At 45.0% G+C, this 23,593-nt stretch overlaps 1 protein-coding gene across 1 annotated transcript in view; it reads right to left on the bottom strand.

Annotated features, from left to right (window-relative positions):
- Positions 1 to 23,593, bottom strand: part of Adamts16 (ADAM metallopeptidase with thrombospondin type 1 motif 16) — a 161,503-nt gene that overhangs the window by 27,838 nt on the left and 110,072 nt on the right. Inside the window, exon 18 of the mRNA XM_008834569.3 lies at positions 21,763 to 21,889. Coding sequence (XP_008832791.1) covers positions 21,763 to 21,889 — 127 coding nt within the window. The remainder of the gene's footprint in view (positions 1 to 21,762; positions 21,890 to 23,593) is intronic.

The raw sequence follows: 23,593 nt of genomic DNA, 5'->3' as shown, positions 1-23,593 counted from the left end.
TGACTAGTAATAATCAGATATATAGAGATTAGAAACGCATGTGCAAACATACCAATGTCAATTGCATTGAAAAAGAATTTTTCTGTATGAAACTGTGTATTTTAATAATGAAATGGAGATCTTTTTTAAAGGTTAAAACGTCATTTAATTTATGTCTTATAGTGTTTATACTGAGTACAATATTGTATAACTGTAATAATTCAACTGTAAACCTAAAAATTTACCACCAATTTTGAAAGAGATGCATCTTACCTCAGGAAACTGTTATTGAATATGTCAATTGTGTTGTAATGATATGCTTCTTCTAAGTCTGTTGTTATTAAATAAATAATTTTTAAAAATTAAAAAAAAATTAGAAGTATTTGAATATTAAAGAGAAATAATAACCATCAAAAAAAAAAAAAACCAAAAAGGTATCGCCTATAAACTTATCAAAGTAGACTAAGAACATATGGTCACATGAGAATATGAAATTCATATCAGGAAAAACAGACCTGAGAACTTACTGAACACACCGGGACAATGAAGGGTGTAGAACCTTCACCTCACCTACCAAATAGGTGGATAGCTTTCACTTGATGGCATCTGACCTAACCAGGTGACTACTCAGTGTGTATATCAAGGAACCAACATGCAGAGAAGCCCTGATCTCCCAACTATCTTCTTTAGCCTTCTGTGACTGCTGTGTGACACACACACAGACATTGCTATGTAAAATAGAATTTGTGTGATCTGAGAGTAATTAAGGTCAGAATAAAAAGAACTTGTGATTGCCAGCAGTTAGCTATCAAGGGGGCTGGGACTACTAGGTAAATCACAGTCAAATATATAAGATGACAGACTTTGTGAATGTATCGTTTTTAAATAGATCCTGACATAGAGGAAGGACAGGAACACGTCTGTGCTCATGGCATGATGTGCTATGTCACCTGCCTATCCAGAGGTCAGGTGTCAGTGGTCAGGAATCTAAAGGTGTATGGAGCACTATTTTCCCATGTCCTGGAAGACAGGCATATGACTCTAAGATATGAAATATCCCACTTTGTAGGACAGGTCATGTACTGGCCCCTGCAGTTAAGAAATGCAAATTGTGCTGATACTAGTTTTTAACTGGGGCAGGAATTAGAATGTGCCAATAAAAACTGTGTAAAGTTTGGTGGATAGACTCTCCAGGAGGAGCACAGGTAAGCCCTTCCTCGTCACGAGCGCAGCAGAACAGTCACCTAAGCTCCTCCAGGGACCCTCGCCGGCTCTGCACAGCCTTCCTGCTTCCAAGGATTGTCCTGAAAGCCTCTGGCAGAGTGAGATAATGACTTGGCTTCTGGGAATGTAAAAGCCTGTACTCGGTAGATATGAAAAGAGCGCACAGACACAGGGCTGCTTCCTCCTACATAAGCCTTCTGATAGTGGTGTGAAGCTGCCCGGGAAGTTAGGGGAATCAGCGTTTCATTCCTCCAAGCCTCCCAGACAATCCCACCTTAGGAAGTAGGGATTGCAAAGTCAAGGTCCTCACAAAGCCACACTGTGCTCGGTCGGACACGGCAGGTTGTGATGGTGGATGGTAGGCATATCACGGCTGAGGGTGTCGGCCAGGTTACCAAGACTGTACTTGTGCCTCCTTGCCACCAAAGCTCATGAGCACATTCCCAGCAGCAGGCTCACGGAGTGGCCTCTCATCCACTTTCTCTCAGTAGCAAACTCCTCACATTGGAATCTGCCCTGGTGGCTCCCTGTGTCCGGCTCCATTCCTCTCCAGACATTAGACACGTGGCTTGGGTGGGCCCCTGCCTGTTCACAAGCACCCCACAGCCTCATTGGAACTGGTGTGCACTCTCCACTGAAGCATCCATTTCCTGTGAATCTCCATCCTCCGAGGGAGCACACTGGCCTCGCCCAGCACGGAGGCATCATTGGGAAGTGCTAACCTTGTCCCTGGATGCCCGCAGCCTTTTGCTGCCACCAGCATCTTCTGGGCTCTAACCACCCTGCTGAGTCAGCCTTCAAACCTGTTTATGCCAACTGAACTTGTCACAGGAATTGTGTAATTTAATTAGCTTTGGTGCAGTGCCATGAAACACGAGCTTGAAAAGAGAGAGGGCTGTTTCTAAGAAAACGAAGCCGGGTCTTGGGAATGACTCAGTGGAGGCCAGTCATTAAGTAGGTCTGTTGTCAAATTAGGTGAGGCTGAGGTAAAGGAAAATATGAAGAGATTTTTGCCTTGAGATGAATGGGGCAAGTTTCACTCTTCTTTAAGAAACTCGAACTGGGAGCTGGAGAGATGGCTTAATGGTTAAGCACTGGCTGCTCCTGCAGAGGACCCGGGTTGGGTTCCCAGCACCCACATGGTGGGTGACAACCATCCCTAACTCCAGTTCCAGGAGATAAGACACCCTCTTCTGACCTCCACAGGCATTGCATGACACGGGTGCACCTACGTGCATGCAGGCGATACATTCATATATATAAGATAAAAGTAATAAAATATTTTTTTAAAAAAGAAACCCAAACTGAAAACCAGGTGCTCTGAGCTTGTTTTATGGAAATGATCAGCCAAGGTTGTCAGTAGATAGATTGTGATTCAACAAAAGGTTTGGGCCGTTCATTAAGAGAATTAGCAAATGATGTAGTTACGTTTTAAGCGAAAATAAACACTCAAGGTGTCTGTGTATCTCATAAATACATGAGTTTTTGCATGTGCAGGCAGGGAGCAGTTTTCTTGGTGACTCCTGACCCTCCCTGCATTGACCCTGCCCCCAAAGAGCTTCACAGCCAGTGGTCCATCTCAGCTCCGGTGACCTTGGCCGGAACCTGTGCCAGACCCTGGACCCTCGTGTCCCCTCCCCCCCAACCACAGCTGTTGCCTCTGATTCCCAGCAGTTCCTCATTCCTGTGAGGACACATGCTTTGGCCTAGGTCAGGTGTGTAACGGTCACTTTCATATCTTATTTCCTAGACTATCATACCTAGATCTTTGGCCAAGTTTTATTCTAGATGTTTCTATAAAGACAGTTCTTGGATGAGCTCAGTATTGAAACTAGTAGACTTTGAGTTGAATAAAGCAGATTTCTTCCCATAATGTGAATAGGTTTCATGCAGTCAGTTAAAGACCAGAATAGGTAAAGATTAAAGTTATCTGAGTAGGAGAGAATTCTTAAGCAGATGGACTTTGATCTACAGAACTTGAGTTCTTCTGCGAGTCTGCAGTGTGGTAGTCCCCGCAGCCACGTGAACCAATCCCGCAAAAGGAATCTCTTTTCTACGTAGACAGACAGACAGACAGACACACACACACACACACACACACACACACGCACATACCCCTTAGTGGTTCTGTTTCTCTGGAGAGCCCTGACTGACACAGGGTCTCTGTCATCTCATGCAAACTGCCTGCTAGTTGTCGCCCTGCTCCTGGGTCTTTCTTCCCAGGCTTTACCGTGTGGCAGGAAGTGTTGTGGGTGCTAACATGGATAAGCCGCATTGTTATTTGAATTGCTCGCCGGCTCCTGCTGCCCGGGCACATGGCTAACCACAGGAGCCTGCCAGCTTGCTCTGTTTCCCCACACTCTTCATGTGCAGTGACCAGTTGAGCAGGCTATGAATGTAAGGGTGAGTCCTGAGCTACTGGAGCGCAGAGGGCCTGCCCAAAGGTGCCACATGGAGAGGATCTCCCTGTGGCAAACAGCCTCGCTCTAAACCCTGGTCACTTTCCCAAGGCTTCTGCTGGATTCATTGGTCAATCCAAGTGCCTCATGGCCTAACACTGGGTGCCTCTTCCTCGTGCTGGGCTTGGGGTCCTGCGCATGGGAGAACTTGTGTCGTAGTGTTTACAATCATAATTCCTGAAAGAGAAGGAATGAACACTCACTGAAGACCAGAGAGCACAGAGCCATGGGGAAGGAACAACAGACTGAGGGGAGGCTGGGGGGAGGTTTGCAGGAGGCTGCTTCTCTACACACTCAGCCCCTTCCTTCCAGGGCCCAGGAAGGACACAACTCAGACAGAATAATCAAAGCATAGCGGGGCTGCCACATCCTCCAGGAAGAAGAGAGAAGCTTGTGTGGACGTGGAGAACAGCAAGAGAGAAGCCCAGGGATTCCACCTAGCAGAGGCCTCTCCAGCCCTACAAGTTCTCCTCACTCTATGGATGGAGTAAGAAGGGACATGGAGACGAATGGGGACAAGGCCACGGGAGGTGGCGGAGGTGGCCTTTCTCAGCTGACCACGGGAGGTGGCCTTTCTCATGAGGTTGGCCTCAGGTTAAACATCTCACTCCTCAAGCCATGATCAGAAAAATAACAAAGAAACTTTCACCTTTGTTGGGGACCCCTGCTGTTTGGGTCGCAGTCTCACCATGTCCGGATAGCCCAAGGGGCTCGGCGTTTTTATGCAGAGACTCCCCTTTCCAGCAGGGCACCTCCTACTCTCTTCCTGACTCACCTTTGAAGTGGCCACCACAGATACATGACCTCTGGCATAGAAACTGCCAAGTTTTTCCTATATGATAATCAGGCACTGTCTGACAGCCTGATAGAAGCCCACCGCCACATGTAAATAGGGCATCCTAGGAGCACCTATCAACTGAGGCTTTTGCTATTGCCTCCACACTATAAATCTTCTGGTTTCACCCAATAAAGCGAAGCTGTATCACTGAACTTGTCTGGAGCTGTATCTGTGTCTCACTGCACCTGGAACCAGCCTGTGATTCAGTCTTCCCGGAGGGGGCTATCCTTCTGTCAACAACCACTCCCGAAGATCCTGCATTCGCCGTTCCTGCACCTCCCCTCATGATCCGGTGGCCAACGGATCACGTGCACAGAGGGAGCGCCCCGCAGCTTGGCGCCGAACCCGCCCGTCAGCTTGCAGCCCCCCGCGGAGTCTGCATTCGCCAGCGCCCGGCGCGGGCCGCTGACCTGCAGACTCACCGGCACTCCCAGCCGCGGAGAGCCAGAGACCCGCCCAGCAGCGCTGCGCGAAAACCGCGCCTGCAAGACGCACACAGCAACACACCTTCTAAATAAAAATAGCGGGAAAGCTGACTGACATCAGGTCTGAGGCTGATTCCCTCCTTGCAACCTGCTCACAGGGTGAGAAACCACCCCTCAAGGTGTCTGTTTCCACTTCCTCCATGTCCCCAGCCACAGCCTGGTGAGTCCTCCATGTCATTTAATACCTTCCCTTTGAGCTGAGTATGGGACTCTATGCTGTCCATTATGAAGGACACTAGGGGCCCAGGGGCCATGCCTAGGAGCCAGGTACATTCCCAGAGAGACCTTGAGGAGGCCTATGAGAAGGAAAACATACACATTCACATCCCTCTTTCAGTGGGTCCTAGGACAGGAAGGAATTCAGTGGGTTAGAGACAAGCCTAAGGGAACCAGAGTGTGGCAGGACCAGGGGAGGTGGAGGCCATTGATGGTATTTGGGTTCCTAGAAAATGAGGGAAGGGATACTGGGAGGCACATTGTACGGGAGTGTCTACAGGAGGTTGTGTTTTGGAGAGAAGCCAGCACTTGCAGGATAGTTCAGAAGACAGATCCACTGCAGATGGACCCGCCCAGTAGAACCCACTGTGGCTGCAGGTGAGTAGCAGGACTGTAGCCTTGGGGTGGCTCACACTGACTGCCAACAAATCCCATGCTCCAGAGTTGGTTATTTTATCATTGCCTTTGTGAAATTCACAGGTCAAAGGACATACGAAGTGCTTAGTGTTGCTGTCAGGTTGGTCCCGGGTGTCTTTACGCACCAAGCACAGACACGGCGGTGCTATATTTCAGGGCCACCATTTCCCCCACAGTCTCCTTTTGAATTCACTATGGTGAACTCGTGCTTGAGAGAATTCATTTACCTTGTGGATGCAGAAATATGTTAGGTCATAACCATGTGCCAATTAGACTACACTAATGAAAGCCTCCCTCACCCATGACCTTGGCTGTGTGGCTTCCCACAGCTGGCTGTCTTTGTGGATTCTCACCACAGAGACAGTATGGTGTGGTTGGAGAAGTGTTCCGAGCCAGAATGTTTCCTCCTCTTTCAGTAACTGGAAGATCTTCGGAACATCATCCTGACACCCACTCCTTGTAGTGTTGGGAAGATCAGAGGACTGCTTAAGGCCAGTCCTGCTGAGGAGCTAGCTGTGGGTCACGTGGGCTATCCCTGCCTCTCCTTTTTACCCTTTCTGTGGCTTCTGCTTCTCAGCCCTCACCCAAAACAGTGAGCCTGCTCACACACAGTGCACAGGATTCAACAAATCCTATCCCTTAACTCAGCAGACGAGGAGGGGAAACCATGTTTTCCTATTGCATTACTTATGTGCATGTTTTCTGAAAATTAGTGAAAAGCCATTAAAGGCATGGCCAGTACACACGAATTTTTAAAAGCAAACAACCACCACAAAAGCATGGATACACGTTTGGCTGCATAGCATCTTAGTGGTTTCCTGTCACAGGTGAAAATCAGGCAATAAAGGGATTGAAACTATGCAGGTTTGGTAGTAGAGAGTCAAGTTCTGCAAGGGAGAAGGTAGCAACACAAGGACAGAGAACATGGGCTTTAGTGCCTGTCTAAGGAAAGAGGCAGGATCGATAGAATGAATTAGAGACCCAGAAAGGTCCACAAAACTGTTGCCTATCTCTGCCAGGAATAACACACCAGGTTCTTGGAGGATCACCTTGGGGCCTTTTGCATTCTTTTGGACAACATCCTACTGGTGTTTCCAATGAGGACACGGTCCTTCCTTACAACAATTCATAGAGCATTAACATGTGGCTAGCAGCTTCCCTCAACATCCTAAGAGCCAATCAAGAAATGTCCATTTTACAGTATTCAGATGAAAACCAGCCACACAAACACCAGCCTGCATGCTACACAGACAGGTCGATCCCACATCTAAGCTGCTTCCTCTCTTGGGGAGCATTCCTGGTTTAAGATGTGTCATGTTTCTGAGAAGGGAAAGATGTTGCCTAAATTGTTCAGAAGATAAGTCTGAATAATAGTAATAAACAGATCATCTAAATTTCCCTAAAAGACGCTCATGACATGAACACTGCTGGCCGAAATGAAGCTCAATTTTCATGGGCTACCTAGCATCTATGGTGTGGTAACACTGACAGTCTATCTTCAACAAAAGGTGACAGACAGACAATGCTTTCTGCAAAGTCATTCTTGCTGGGAGATGCAGTCACTTGATCTAGGAGTGGCAAACACTCTGTGGAATGGCCAGATAATAAATGGCTCAGGTTAGTGAGCCCTGTGACTTCTGTTTCAAGGGCTCAGCTTCCTGCTAGATCCACTACACATACCAACGGGCATAACTGTTCTCATAAGACACAGACTTGGTGGTGGCTGCACTTGGCTCATGGGTAACAGTCCACCCTCATTAGATTTCATTAAACTCATTAATGAATAGTAGGCTTCATCATGGCTTCAGAATCCAGAAAGAAACTTCTATTTACAGCAGCCAAGATACTTTGTTTTGAGCACAGCCTTAGATTACTGCGGCAAAGGACAGTGAGTGCCACGACAGTATCGCATCCCGCACATTAAATCTTCAAGCGCTTGTGACACTGTTTGCAAATATTAAAGGCACAAAGTGAGTTTATGTAGATGGCTTAAAAATGCAGTAGGGGAGAAGGAAAGCCAACTGTGTGCCTCACAGGTAGGATCGAAATTCCATTAAATAATAGCCGGTCAGTTTGGTGTCAAATGTCAGTCAAACCGCTAAGCTACCATCTAATACCTTAGGGAGGTGGGGCTTCTGATACCATTTTACAGATAACAAAACTGAGGCAGAGAGACGTTGAGAGCCTTAGATGCAGCTACCTAGTCCTTGAAGGTCAAACTCATCATCTGGAAGTGGCAGGGCCAGGGAAGGGACCCACTGAGCCTGTGCTCCTGTCCGCTCTGCTGCACTTACTGATGCCCCAACAGTAAGGTTTCTACAAGGCTGGCCAGTGAGCCAGAGAGAAACAGTCTGAGTGAGTAATTTATGTTTCCCAGCTCTAAAATGTCCCCAGAATCATGTAATTTGTCGATTTTGAAGGAACCAGGACTTATGGGAATTCTGTCATCTTACTTACCCTAATTGGATATGTGGACATTTTGTCATGTATGTGAAACACATAAACAGTAAGTTCATGTTTCCCTGCTCCAGGTGAAGCTGTGTATGTCTCTTTTGTGGTTAGCTGTTCGCAGGGAGAAGAGACTGGATTTTCTTTACAGTTCAGTAATTCATCAGTGTCAGAGTACTGGGCTCATGCTCTGTCCAAAAGGGTTTCTCCCAGCCATCTAAAGCATCTGTTTTCTAACCTCTGAGGTGTCCCCCTGCCTCTCAAGGTGCTCTGGCGAAAGCTGATGTGTCTAACAAGAACAGGAGGACCCCACGGTGGGGTGGATCAGGCCCACTCTTCCTTCTTCTGAAATGTATAACCTTCCCACAAGAGACAGTGTTTTTCATTTGTGAAGGTCAAAATGCAGTTTTGAGCTAGGCACTAATCCAAAGCCTTTAACCCCAGCACTTGGGAGGCAGAGGCAGGTAGATATCTGTGAGATTGAGGCCAGCCTGGTCTATGTAGCAAGTTTCAGACCATCTAGGGCTATAGGGAGACCCTGTCTCAAAAAAGATTTTTAAAAAGAATTGCGATTTGGAATTACGGGAATTACTAACGACTGTACTTGATCCTGGCATCCTGTTTCATTATAGGAGATACGGCATTCTCATTAGGACTTTTTCCTGTTATGTGAAAGATCTAAACATCACGGCTTCATTCTTCCTTGAGCTGCAGGCTTTTCTGACCTTTCTACATTGTGGTATCTCAGAGTTCATACCAAGATAAACATGTAGAAAGGATATTCTTCATGCTCCTGAGTGGATTTCAAGTGATATTTGTCTTGTGTATTTGGACTGTGGGTGCCTAGAGTGTAGCTACTTGTTTCAAGAGCCTCAGGGAGTTGGCCAGTGGAAATACTTTCAGGATCTGTCCCAGCAGTCAGGGCTGTCCATAGAGTCTGTGTTATAGTTTGTGGTGAAAGAGACAGGAGGAATTTCCAGAAATGAAGTCAGCTTTAAGAGAGAAACCAAAGAGGCAGAGGGAACACACACTTTCAGAGTCACTCCTCAAGTCAGCTGACACTGTGTGAAACCAGTGCTCATGCCTTGCCTGATTCTTAGACACAGCCCTCGGTACCCAGTGATGGACAGGGACCATATGGATATCCAGTCACTGAGCTTGCATCCATGAGCTCCCCGTGTGATTTTCTGAGAGGTTACCTTGCTAACAACAAAACTGAGCATTTCATTTCTTTGCTTTATAAGAACAATGAGAGTGGTCAACAATGGCTGGAGGCTGGGAAGCTGAATGGTGTGAAGTAATCGCCACAGGTGGTTCTAAGGAAAGAATTGAAAAGTAGGAGACAGAGGTAACTGCAGATCCAGAAATAGCCCCATGGCTTCCATACAGTGTCAACAGCATCTGATTTCACAATGTCTAAGGATCCGTCAGATTTATCGCTAAAGGAGACCTGCGTGTGAAGGCATTTTGGGTTATGGACAGTTTCTCCTAGTTCATAGATGCTATTAAATTAGATCTTTGCTGAGAACAGATGGTTAATACTTAAGTCAGAATTGTTGTTCTTGATAAAGCTGTGATACATATTCTCTGCAGGAAGCAGGTGGAAATGTGAAATGGGTCGAAGAGATGAATGCACTCATAGGTAATTATATAATGTCCTGGCTCCGAACCCTAGAAAACGCCCCTTTCAGATGCCTTCATTCACGCTCAGGACACCTGCAGATTAGTTATTTCTTTTCTTCTTACTAAGTCTTAGGTACCCATTGGTTGACTTTTTCCCCATTAAGTGGGTCCAAAATATTGGTAGATATTGGTGGGTTATACAACTATTAACACTATTAGAGTACCTAATTAAATAGCATTTTAGGGAGCTGGAGAGATGGCTCAGCAGTTAAGAACACTGGTTGTTCTTGCAGAAGACCTGGGTTTGAATCCCAGCAGCTAACATGGCAGCTAACAACTCCAGTCCCAGGGGATCTGACAGCCTCTTCGGACCTCTGCGGGCATTGCATGACACCCGTGCACTTACCTACATGCAGGCAATACACGCATACACGTAAAACAAAAATAAATAAAATTTAAAAATAGCATTTTAGATATTTAGTTTACCTGACCAAAGAATTGTTATATTTACCGTATCATTCTTTAGACTTCTCTGCCACACGAAAGGTTTCAATTGTGACATCACAAAAGTTTTCAGTTGATTCGTGTTCCAAATGTCTTAATGGTGCAAAAATCTAGTAGGGAATGGGGCAAACTATCATATATAGATATCTTGTTAATGAGATTAGCTGTATTATATTGGTATAAGTTACAAAACAGTCTAATGACTCAGTGGTACTTAATTCATATGCACACACATCAGAAATTATTTTGTATTTGAATTGTTTCACGGATGCTCATTATTCTTCTATTATGTTAGGTAGAGAAACGCCATGTTTAAGACCTCATTCTCTAGCTCAGCTGGTCGAAATGACTGAAATTGAGCCAGTAAGACTTCCAAAGGTTTGTGTGCAGGAGGTACAGACTATGCCTGGGTAGTTCAGGCTGTGCTGAGCTGTCTCTCTCTAATGGCATACATGATGTAAGGTCTGCATATGCACAAATCGCCCTGAGAGAATTGCATCAGAATTCACACACACTGGGCAGCAATGCCCTGAGCTAACACAGAGGCTGTCCTGAAGAAGAGTGAGCAGAAGTGTGGAGTGCTGGAGCCGGTGGAGGGGTGACCACAGGTATCCAAAGTAGGTCTCATAGCGTGTTGTACTCTAAGCAGCATCATGTGACATCTAACAGGTTGTACAGAATCTCCTGTCCTAGGTATGTAAGGGAGACCCTATCTCAAAAAGACCAGAAGAGAGAGAGAGAAAGAGAGGGAGACAGAGAGACAGAGACAGAGAAAATGGGGCAGACACCAGGGAGATGAGAGAGAGAGAGAGAGAGAGAGAGAGAGAGAAAGTGAGAGAGGGATAGATTCTAAGATCCCCAATGACTTTCAAATGATCTTTGCTGATAAATCCAATGCTAAAATCTATTTTATTATTTTTATTTTATTTGTATGTATGTGTTGCCCGCATGTGTGTAAGCGCACTGTGTTGTGCAATGTCTGTGGAGGTCGGAAAAGGGTGTTGTATATTCTGGAACTGGAGTACTGGAAACTGAAACTAGGCCCTCTGCAAGAGCAGCCAGCGCTCTTAACCACTGAGCCATCCCTCCAGCCCCTATCTACTTTATTGATCTGCAATAATACAGCAATGATGGCTAGTGGTTAACGAAGTGTGTGATCTGTACAGACTCTAATATTCACAACAGATCTGTGTGACAGGTAAAATTATTATGTCTGAAGCAAAGGCTGTGAGACCAAAGCATAAATGACCCAGAGACTTTCGGAAGCAGGTGGTAGAGCCAGGGCCAGGCACACAGCCTCGGAACTGCATCTGCTGACTGGAAATCATGACGCCATCCCGAGGGACACTCCATTGCTGTCACAATGGGCACTGAGAGAGTGTAGTCACCCACTGGTTCTGGGGCAGCCCCTCACTGGTACCCTCCCTCCAGGCAGGACAGTGCACTTGCTGACGGACAAACCGAATTATGAATGCAGGTCACTGATAGCTTGAAGGTCAGACAGCTAATGACTGTGGTTCACGCTGATACCACTACACAAAGAAAGCATTTCTTTCTGAGCCTTTTTAAAGCTTGAAATCATGGTAGAGATTGTGGGATTCAATTAGACAGTACAGATTTCTTTTCCCAAAATCAAGTAAATGGTTGAGAAACTGAACATACAAAAAAAAAAAAAAAAATCACTGCTCATACCTCAAACCATCATTCCTGGCTCCACAGTGCACCCAGGAAAGCACAGAGCAGGCAGCAGGCGTCCTGTAGTGACTTTGAGTACACTAAGAGGATGCTCTCATTTTCAGAAAATGCACACTGAAGTGTTTACAGGAAAGGGCCATTGTATCTATGTTATATTCACAAATAGTTCAGAGAAAGAAGAATCTACAGTTTCAATTCTTCTGTAAGTCTGATATTTTATAATATGAAATTTAAATTTTAAGATACAGCACATTTTTAATGCAAAATAATCCTTTCATGGTAGTGGCCACATGTGATTCCATGAGAGATTGCTATCTTATGGGAAAATTCAAATTTTAAATCAACTTGCTTTTCATTTTTTATATATTTCTATATGCTGTAGCTTTTTAATAAATCTTAATAAGCTTTAAAAATTATACTATAGGGGATGGAGAGATGGCTCAATGGTTAAGAACACTGGCTGCTCTTGCAGAGGAACTGGGTTCAGTTCCTAGCACCCACATGGTGGCTAACAACCATTTGTAACTCCAGTTCCAGGGAATCTGACACCCTTTTCTGACCTCCACAGGCTTTGCATGACACAGCGCACTTACACACTCATCACATAAAGGATTAAAAAAGAAAAAATAACAAAATGATACTATAAAGTGAGGGATTTGCAGTGAGGAGGACCCTGTGATGACTCATACCATCCTTGTTTTCCTATAACAAAACACAATCACTGTGTATTCTTTAATCTGATGGTAGATTTAATCTGATTCTCTTTTTCAAAATAGTTTTACATATGTTTAATAGTATCAAAATTTTGTTCCTGATATTAAAATTATAAACTATTTAGGGAAAATATAAAAACTTACACTCGGGGCTGGAGAGATGGCTCAGCAGTTAAGCGCACTGACTGCTCTTGCAGAGGAACCAGGTTTGATTCCCAGCACCCACACTGCAGTTAACAACGGACCGTAGCTCCAGTTTCAGGAGATCTACCACCGTCTTCTGCCCTCTGTGGGTCCTGAATGACATGGGTGCACTTACATACATGTAGGCAATACATTCATACACATAAAATAAAATAAAATCTTTAAAAAAGAGAGAAAAATATGAGAATTTAAAAATAAACCTAAATACACTCAAATTTAAAAATAAACCTAAAAACACTAAAGCAGTGCGATGGTTAGTTTTGACTGTCCCTTGATGGGATTTAGAGTCACCATGGAAACAAACCTCTGGGCAAGTCAGCAAGGGGTTTTCTAGATTAGGTTAATTCGGTGGAATTTCTTTGAAATTTTAGAGGAACTATAACAACTTCATTGTTAGATCATAAATAGTGCCCAGTCAGAAAGGATCTTCTGAACACCTAAAATGATGTCTGAATTAATGCCTTTCTCTCCTCAGCCTTATCTCTTACCCCCCTACAACCCAATATGGACAATCTTGCTTTAAAAATAGAAGAGTGGGGGCTGGAGAGATGGCTCAGTGGTTAAGAGCATTGGCTGCTCTTGCAGAGGACCTGTCTGTAATTCCTGTTCTGGGGAATCTGACAGCCTCTTCTGGCCTCTATGAGCATTGCAGACATGGGTGCACTCACTTACATGCAGGCAATACACCCATACACATAAAATAAAAATAATAAAATATTAAAAAAACTTACACTCAAGATTTCAATTTTGCCTAGATAATTCTTTTGAAAATTTGTTTCATTTTTTATGTGCATGAGTGTTTTGCTTACAGGTAAGTGCACCATAAGCATACAAAGCCTGCAGAGGCCCGAAGAGGGCATCAGATCCCCTGGAACTGGAGCTATAAATGACTGTGATTGTCAGCTGCCATATTGGTGGTGGGAACCAAACCCAGGTCCTCTGTGAGAGCAGCCAGTGTTCTTAACCGCTGAGTCATCTCCCCAGTCCCTTGCCTACACAATTCAAATGATGCATTGTAATCCCCATCAACACTTCAAAAAGTAAACCCAGATACATCATTGCTGTTAAATTTTACCAAACTTAAGAACTATCACCAACTCTTCTCAAATTACCACAAAGAATTCAAAGGGAAAGAACCCTTCCAAATGCACTCTATGAGGCCAGCATTACCTGGTTACCAAGCCAGACAACACAAAAGAAAACGATATCCCAATATCCCAAATGGACACAGAGGCATGGATCCTTCACAAAATACTAGTATACTGAATCCAACAGCACTTCAAAGTGATCATTCATTATGATCAAGTTGATTGTATCCCAGGGAAGCAAGGATAGTTCAACATATGTCAATCAATACATACGCATCAGGAGAATGAGGAACAAAATCCATATGAGCATCGCAGTAAGACAACAGGACCCGCGGCAGAAGCCAGTGTCTCCTCTGGTGTCTGCCCTGACTGACCCAGCCAGGAACAGGGGCAAGAGTCTCATGTAGCAAAGGCCCTGCAGGCCAGGTCTGTGAGCCAAGTGAGCTGTAGAAGCAGAAAGCTTTTCCTCTGAGGTCAAGAGAATCCATTCTTACTGCTCTTAGAAACATGAAGTGCTCCTGGAAAACGTATTCCAGAAGAGCCGGGCAAACTTTATGAAACCTAAGTGGCGACAGCGGTGAAAGGAGCTTTCCCACCGGGGAGCTGGGAGCGGATGCGTTAAAACGCAGCAGTGATGAGCCAGGGGCAGGAATGGGAGTAAAATCAGCAAGCCAGGACAAGCCTGGGGGTGGGGGTGGGGGCAGCCAGGCTTTCATGCAGATGCATTTAAACTTCGGTGAGGCGGGTTTTCCAGAGAAGGGGTGGGACAGATGGTTAGGTGCTAGAAGAAAATCTTAGACACCCTACATTTTATTATTTAAATAAAAATAAGTTCTATTTGATTAAAGCCAAATATTTAAGCAAACAAAAATGTTTAAAGAGGATAGAGTAAATATTTTATAACTGTGTAAAAACTTACAAAACATAACACAATAATCTATTAAAAAACAACATGAACTTCATTACCTTACAAAAATATTCTGTACAAACAGCACAGTGTGCCCGATGGGATGCTATAATACACACCATGGATAATTGTCCAGAGAGATAAACATTACAGGGTCAAAGAGCTGTCATCTAAAACAGGGTCCTAGTGAGGAAGACATGCTACTACTGAACAACAGGGCTCCAGGCAGCTTAAACTGCAGCTGTGAATAAACTTGGACATATTTGGCCATTATTTGAGCTTCTATTTTTTATGTATATGCATATTAATATATATTATTTGCTTTTATTATATATTATATGTGTATTTCCAAATATATAGACATTTATTTATTTACTTATTTTTTCAGAGCTGAGGACCGAACCCAGGGCCTTACTCTTGTTAGGCAAGCGCCCTACCACTGAGCTAAATCCCCAACCCCTAGACATATATTTTTTATTTTTATTTTTTTGGTCTTTTTGAGAGTGCTGGACTGGATCTCGCTATGTAGACCAAGCTGGCTGGCCTCGATCGATCTCACAGAGATCTGCCTGCCTCTGCCTCCCAAGTGCTGGGACGCTCTAAAGCCCTATGGCACCTCTCCTGACCATATACATACACTCTTAACTCAATAAGGTATTATAAAATAAGGAAGTGTGAAATACACTTTCAGACAGACACATTCAGAACTGATGCTGCCATCTGACACACCAGTCCTTGATGCTTTTATCTTTATGCTATTTCTATCTCTCCTACCTCAGTTTCCTTACTGGTACCATATAGATAATAACAGTATCTCCTTATCAGGATTAGATGTGATGCTTTTATTGTGAGGATTAAATGAGTCAGTACCTGTTTTGAGAAGCAGTAGATTACTATTATTAGTTTTAAGTTGTCACCAGTAGTCATCGCACGTTCTGACTAGAACTGATGTAATCCACAGCCAGTCCCTGTAAGGATAATACCATCAAATCCAGGAACTTAAATCTCACAGTCAGCTTCATTCACGTAATGTCTTCCACACCTGAGTATGTCTACAGTAGCACGTCAGGTATATCTCCCAAACCACTTCCAATTCCATTTTCGAAGGACAGTGATTCTTTAAGATTCAAAACGGTGAACATCAGTGACTAGAATAAAAGCACTTGCTGCTTCTCACATCAGGATTAACTGTCAAACATGCAGAGAGAGGGCCTAGAGATCATCTGTTCTGGTCTACCAGGGACTATGTGGTGACTAGAGGTGGGAATTCCAGTTTTAAATCCAGGAAGATCCCAGGCAATCTGGGATGGGCTGGTTCCTTTGGGAATAATTCACTTTCCCTTCTTGTTAATGGATTTGATCACGCACTTTATGTATATTTCTTTTTTTAATTTTATTTATTTTTATCTTATACGTATGCATGTATTGCCTGCATGTAGGTAAGCGCACCTGTGTTGTGCAATGCCCCGACAGAGGCTGTCAGATCCCCTGAGACTGGAGTTGCAGATATTTGTTAGCTGCCATGTGGGTGCTGGGATTTGAACCCAGGTCTTCTGTAAGAACAACCAGTGTTCTTAACCGCTGAGCCACCTCTCCAGCCCCACTTTATGTATATTTCTAATCACAGTCTCCATCTTTCAAGTGCCCTGTCTTCCAACAACACTTGCCTTTTGAGGGTCTCCCAGCACTGACTGGCTTTTCTAAGTGACAATTGAGGTCTTCTGGTCAAAGATGCGAGACTTCATTCCCACATCTACCTCTGATGAAAGCCTAGATTTATTGATAGGTTAGATGTTGAATCTTGAGGATTTAAAAAGATTGTTCTATTGTGTGTGCATGCCTGCATGTGTGTGCGAATGTAGTGTGTGTGGCGTGTGTGCCTGTGGATATGAGTGTGCATGCTTGTGTGCATGCAGAGTCCAGAGAAGACATCAGGTGTCCTGCTCTATCACTCTCTGCCTTATCCTTTGAAGACAGGCTTTCTCATTGAATCTGGATCCACTCTTGCAGCTGGCAAACCCCACCAGCAATCCTCTTGCCTCTACTCCCCTCCCCCATAGCTCAGAGGTTACACGCAGGCTCAGGACTACATTCCACCCTTCACGTGGGTTCAGGGACCCACAGCAAGCACAATTACTCAGTGCGGCGTTTATCCAGATCCCTCTATTCTACTCTTAAATGAAGGAAATATATAATAAATTCATCAAAATAATTATAAAGATGTTATGGTTGGGACTCCATTCAGTGTAGAAGTAGAATCGGACTCTGAGACAGTGTGGGTGGCTGGAAACCAGTGGGAATGCCTGCTTGGATTCCTGCCTTGTATAGCATCCAGACAGACCTAAACACTAGGAGACTGCGGTCTCCTCTGCCAGGATCCCATGCTCAGAGCCCACAGCCAGAAGCAGATTAGGAGTCTGTTTGCATCTAAGGACTCCTTGAGCTTCAATGGACCCGCTGGTAAACAAATTGACTTTCACAGCGGCATCTGATCCCTTTCTCACCCAAAACACTGTTTCTTCAGTGGGAGGAGGTGTTTCTTGAAAATGATGTTTAAACTGAAAACACATCTTACATCTGAGAAAATTGTTTAAAATGTATGGTTGCTGTAGGAGAGCAATGGACAGTTATGCATTATTTATTGGAAGCTTCGTAAGTCAAAGAAGGGCTGCTTAATTAGAAGCCCAAGAGAGAAGAATAATGAGAGAAACCTAAGAGCCAGTGATCTTATTCAAATCTATTAAGTAAAACTTCTGTCATGGCTGCAAGACAGAGCAGTAGCTAATTATTTTCCTTATAGATCCTAATATCACTGCTGTAAAGGGAGATGATCAAGTCAACAAGTATTTGATGTGCTTGTCAAAAGCAGGGTTTGTTCAAAGGTGGTTTGAGAATCACAATATATCAACACCCCCCCCCAAATAACCTGCGTTCTTAGCAGATGTTAATATAAATGACAAATCAAGTCATTAATTCCTGTTTCACATTCTAAAGCAGATTACTGTGGTTTAAGGTCTGGGCAGGAAGAGATGCGAAGGAAAAGCATAGCAAATAGAATCAGGAGATCCAAAAGAAAACAGACCAGCGATCACAATTCATGTGTAGATTAAACCTACATAAAGGCATTCTTCACTTGATAATATCAAAGTCCAGACTATCATTTACTGAAGGCAAATCCATTTCAGTATTGAAGTGGGGACTGGAGAGACAATTCAAGCACTGGCTGCTTGAATCCCAGCACCCACATCGCAGCTAACCACCACTCCAGTTCCACGGGACTCAACACCCTCTTCTGATCTCGGTGGGCACTGCATAAAACGAATGCCCTTGTACACAGGTAGGCAATACACTCATACACAAAATAAAATGAAAACTAAGTAAATAGAGTACATGGACACTACAATGTTAATTTCTCACAAAACAGATCGCAAGATGGAAGATAATCTTAGATGTAAGGACGGCTCTCTTTAAGAATAACAGGATGGGGGCTGGAGAGATGGCTCAGAGGTTAAGAGCACTGGCTGTTCTTGCAAAAGAACCAGGTTCGAATCCCAGTACCCACATGGCAGCTAACAACTGTCCGAAACTCCGGTTCCTGGGGATCTGACAGCCTCTTCTGTCCTCTGTGGGCATTGTACGACACTTACCTACATGCAAGGAATACACACATACAAATAAAGTAAAAATAAAAAATAATGAATAAAATAATTTAAAAAAATAACAGGACAATTCATGCTGAAACTACAAACTGACATAGTGGAATTTTGAAGTCAATTATAAATACGTTAAGAGGAAATGGTATGAGCAGGCAGGATCTAGCTGCTGACTCAGAGGCCAGAGTTCTAACCAGTGGAGCTTGTCTCTACTCCCGGTCCTCTGGGGACCCCCCCCCTGCCCAAACTGAACATGAAGCATCACCTCTGACCCTCCTACCCCACCAGTTAGTCTGTGAGGACAGCAATAGAAAGGGGGAGAGGTTTGTGCTCAGGCAGGACAGAGGCTGCAGCTTGGGGAGATTGTTCAGACTGAAACCACTGCACACTTAGCTGGGAGAAGGCCATGGCACTTGACAGGGAGGAAGAGGGGACACACACACACACACACACACACACACACACACACACAACCTGTCAAAAAAGGCTCACTGCCCAGTAGCAGTGAACAAAGGTGTCAGTATCTTGGACAAGAAAGAAATATTTCTTACTTTACAGAGAATAAACAAACATTTAAGATTAAAACCTATTTTCCTCAACTCAATTGCAAAAGCAAAGTGAGAAAATAAAACGGTAATCCATAAGGATTAACATTAATATGGGTTCTTTTTGTTTTGTTTTGTCCTTGATAACTTTGCTTTACACAATCAATAACTGAATTTGTTTTTCTGGTTACATTAATAGATACGAGAACAAATAAATAAAGCCAAGATTTAGTGATTTCGTAACTAGGAATGTTTGGACTGGGCCCCACCTTTCCCTGTGGGGCAGGCACCACAAAGACTGGATGTTTTTCTCAGTGGGTGTAGGCAGGCAGAGCCTTTCACCAGTTGCTGCCCCAGGCTTTGCAATTCCTTCAGTCCAGCCACAGGCAGTGGGATGCCTGCCTTGGGGAGCACTGCCTGCAGCAGACCTGGTGTTGGAGCCTAGGTTCTGTTTCCCAGGCAACTAGAGACCCATGAAGCCCCGTGGCTATCAGCCCCCCCCCCCTCCCAAGAAGAAAAAGGAAGCTGCAAGCACTCTCCCTGCTCTGGAGGAACTACCCAGCCACAGTCCCTTAGCTTGGGGCTGGCAGGGAGACTTTGTGTTGTCTTAGAATGCTTTCTATCTCAGAGGACAATCCAAATAGTCTAAAATCCAAGATATATCAAGGAAGTAGTTAAGACAGACAGACACTGCGACTTCCTGGGAGACCACCAGCCCCCAAACTGACACTTCTGTTAATGATCTGTGACGTTTTTGTTTATTGTACAGGGCTAGTGACAGAGTTGTTTTTCTTCCTTTCTTTTTATAAACTAAACTGTATCAGAATGAGTGACGCACAGAATACAGGACAGGAAAAGGCAGGGATGCCTGGCCATGGATCCATACCAGAAAGAGAGACAGGAATCCCATGAGGAAAACATCACTAGTTGTAAGTGGGCGAGCTGTAAGAAAAACAGCAATGTGCTGATATATATCCGTGACCCCTTGAGAAGACAGGGGGCCAAGGCTTTCCTACCACCTCATGGTGGCAACCGGAGCACAGGCACTGTCCAAGGACAGAGGGCCAAGCACTTGTCACTGCAAACGACAAGGCTCTAACCAGGCACCTCTGAACCCTCTGGGACAGGCCTTGACTCCAGTTCAAAGATATGATCCGGGTTTCCATGACGCACCTGCCTGAGCCAAGCACGGTTACTGGAAGCACATACTGCTCGGTCCGGTCACCCGGGGAGGACAAGGTCCCTCCCTTGAGGGGCGGCACTGGACTTCTAACAGTGCGGAAACCCAAGACTTCATCAGAACCCACCCACTTCTCACACCCACGGTTTCCCTTCCACTCGCCCACTGTCCTTCATTATCTCTGCACACACCCAGCTGCTCTGAACAGAGGGCTGAGCTCGTGCCACGAGGGGCTCTCTTCCCACCTGCCATGGTTGTTCCGGATGAACACCTGCCGGGAGCACTTCCGGCGGTGTCCAGCTGCATTCGTCTCTCAACCCTCTTTCTTTGGGGGAAGCAGCCTTCTTCCCTTTTGCAGACAGAGATGCCCTATTTACTCCTGGTTATGGGGTTACCTTCCTGAGCATCCTGCTCTTGAAGTAGTTGCATTGGAAGCCCATTGCAGACCCCAAACAATCCCACAGCAGGACCAATCTGACCTAGAAGCAGATGGCAGGCTGTACCCCTACAGTCCAGCTCAGCCCAGCCTGCAAGGCAATCAGTGCAGAAGCTGGTAGCTATCACTCGCCAGCCTGTGCCGGGGTGCATGGGCGAACTGTAAGACCTGAGAACTGCAGATCATCGTTACCAGTGCACAGAAATCCCCAGAGCATCACTTCATCCTAGAGCAAATCCCACAGAGGCATCCAAGACAACTGGGTGACTGGGTTCATAAGCACCAGAATCCTGTGTAACTTCTGACCAGTGTTTGTCTCAGAAGCTGTGGGGTCAAGGAACCACACTTGAGGTGGCCTTGTGGGCATGCATGGGTTCCCAGATGCACGGAGGGTGTCCCTTGTGAGAGCACCTCAAGGCCCTGACTCCAAACTTCTTAAATGCTAGCTACCATTTCTATTCGGAGAGTCTGGAGGCACATGGGGATCCAAAGGGAACCCGGAGATGGCACTTACACCTTCCAGAACACCACTGTCTTGGAAACACGTAGGCAGCTATGTGCTCCTGAGGGACATGTCTTCAGACATGTCCCCAATTTGCCATACTCCATGGATTGTCATAATCCAGATGTATTGGGTTATTTTTATTGAGTGTCTCGAGTTCCAGCGGCATTCTGGAAGGTCTTGGAGTTAGAATTTCATCACCTAAGAGTGCCATCCACTGAGTTTTCTCTTCGTCCTATGACCTGTCCCCACTTAAGGATAGTGAGGCCCTGGCAGATCAGGCCTTGCGTGGGGGGCTTTGGAGTGGCTCTTCCAGCACCTGTCACACAGTAAGTGAAAAGTAAACAGCAGTGACTGACATGAGAGGTTGTGAGAGAATCCATTACTGTCACCATGATGTGTGCTGGCCTGAGATTTAGCAAAGAAAGAGTAAACATTGAGACATGGTGGGAAGAGCTTCCCCTGAGAGGTGGGAGACTTTGTAGACTGTCTCTCTCACCTCACTGCACTGTCTGTTCAGGCAGCTCTTCTTCCTCTTTGCTGTGATGAATCACAGGGCTACAGTTATTCCTGTCATCCTCCAGGCTTGGTGGTTCCGATGATTTGCAAACCCTGCACTTGCTAAGATTAACGTGGTGCTTCTTACCTGGGAGGACAGGCTGACACCTTGCAGGGCACCAGCCCTGTGGCCGGTCTGGTCTTGGGGTTGCAGAAGGATGTGTTCACTTGAACCCTCAGGTCTCTGTAGCAGCCTTCTTGGGAACTCATCCACCCTGTGGACAAGGAGGACATGTGATGGAGACTCGCACTCATGCCCAGCGACAAAGGCAGAAGAGCTCGTAGAGCCTAGAGAAAGACCTTCAGCATGATTTCATGCCTCGTGTTAATGTCCAACAGGCCAACTACAGACATCTTAATTTTCTGATGTCTATGACCTTTCTTAGCCCATTTAATCAGTCCCAGGTTGCACATATTTCTCCCTACACTCCAACAGATATGGGTCTGGGGAATAGCTCAATGGGAGAGGGTTTTCCTCATATGTGGGAGGCCTGGGCTCAATCCCCAGTACTTCAATCAATCAATCAATCAATCAATCAATCAATCAATCAATCAGTCAGTCAGTCAGTCAGTCAGTCAATCAATCAGTCAATCAATCAATCAATCAATCAGTTCAACATGGCTTTCACAACTGCTGCTCTGATTCATTTGGTGAAATATACCAGTCCTCTCCGTAGCTAGGAATACCAGTCACTTTGCTAAAGCGATGCTAACATTGGACTCTATGTCTCATTTTTCTGTTCAAGAAATGGCAAGAGGATGCAACTCTCATAAATCATCAAGAGAAAAAAACAACAAAATGATTAGCAGTTTATTGCCAGAGAATCCACAGAGCTGAAGAGCACCCTGGCCACTATCCCAACGTCAAACTTTTCAGAGTCAGACTTAGGAATTTCAGCTGAGGAGGCCAATGGTAGTGAAAGTGGGTTTGGTCCTCAGTCTCCACACATGTCCCCTGTGAGGTTTTGTGAGTATCTCTAAATCCCTAAATACACTTACTATTTCAACTGACTAAACTTCTCCCAGAAGAAATAGTCTACAAGATATCAGGAAGTCAAATACAGAGACAGAAAATAGAACAGGGGCTTCCAGGGCAGGAACGAGGGAGCACAGGTGATTATTGCTGGATGAGCACAGAGATTTAGGGAAGTGAGCATGTTCTGGAGATGGGCGGTTGGCAATGTTTGTACAATACTGTAAACACACTTAGTGTCATCAAAGTACACACTCAAAAGTGGTTAAAAAGAAAGCTTCCTCTCATGCATATTTAGTCATGCTATAAAAATAGGCTAGTACTAGATGTATATGCTAAAAGTGATAATTATTCCACAGAGAAGAAAGTAGACTAACCAAATAAAAGTCAGAAGGAAATCGCACAAATGTGTAAAGACAGATTAACAATTACACTTGAGAACGAGGATAGAGGAGCTGTGATAGCCACATGGGCCGTCTGTTCCTCTCCCTCAGCAGCCTTGCCTTGGCAGGACTTTGCTTAACTTCTTGCTGTGCCCCAAACTCCATCCATTGGTCATAGGCTGTCAGAACTTCCCATGAGGAAATGGACCAAAGAGGTGTTTCCAGTAGGCAAAGGAGCCCATCCATCCCAAACACTCCATTCCATAGGGAGCTAAGAACTGTTCAAGGAAACTAAATCTCGAAAGGACACGTTAGAACTAAGCCTGGCATTTTACCCTGCTTTCTGGAGCCAAGTGAGGCCACCCCAGGAAAGTCACACTCACTGCAAGTCAATATTCTTGAGACGTCTGAGTTTGAACCAGTAGCCTCAGCCAAGGCCACAGGCCTGAGGCCCAACTCCAATTCTGTGACACTGCTGAAGGAGCAGTTGGCACCTAGGACCCCTGCTGTTCATGAGATTATTTAGCAGGGGCTGAAATATATATATATATATATATATATAT

The sequence above is a fragment of the Nannospalax galili genome, unplaced genomic scaffold (assembly GCF_000622305.1).
Source record: "Nannospalax galili isolate Female #2095 unplaced genomic scaffold, S.galili_v1.0 scaffold197, whole genome shotgun sequence".
Lineage (NCBI taxonomy): Eukaryota > Metazoa > Chordata > Mammalia > Rodentia > Spalacidae > Nannospalax > Nannospalax galili.
The sequence above is the reverse complement of the archived record's forward strand: the minus strand, read 5'-3'. Positions and strand labels throughout refer to the sequence as shown.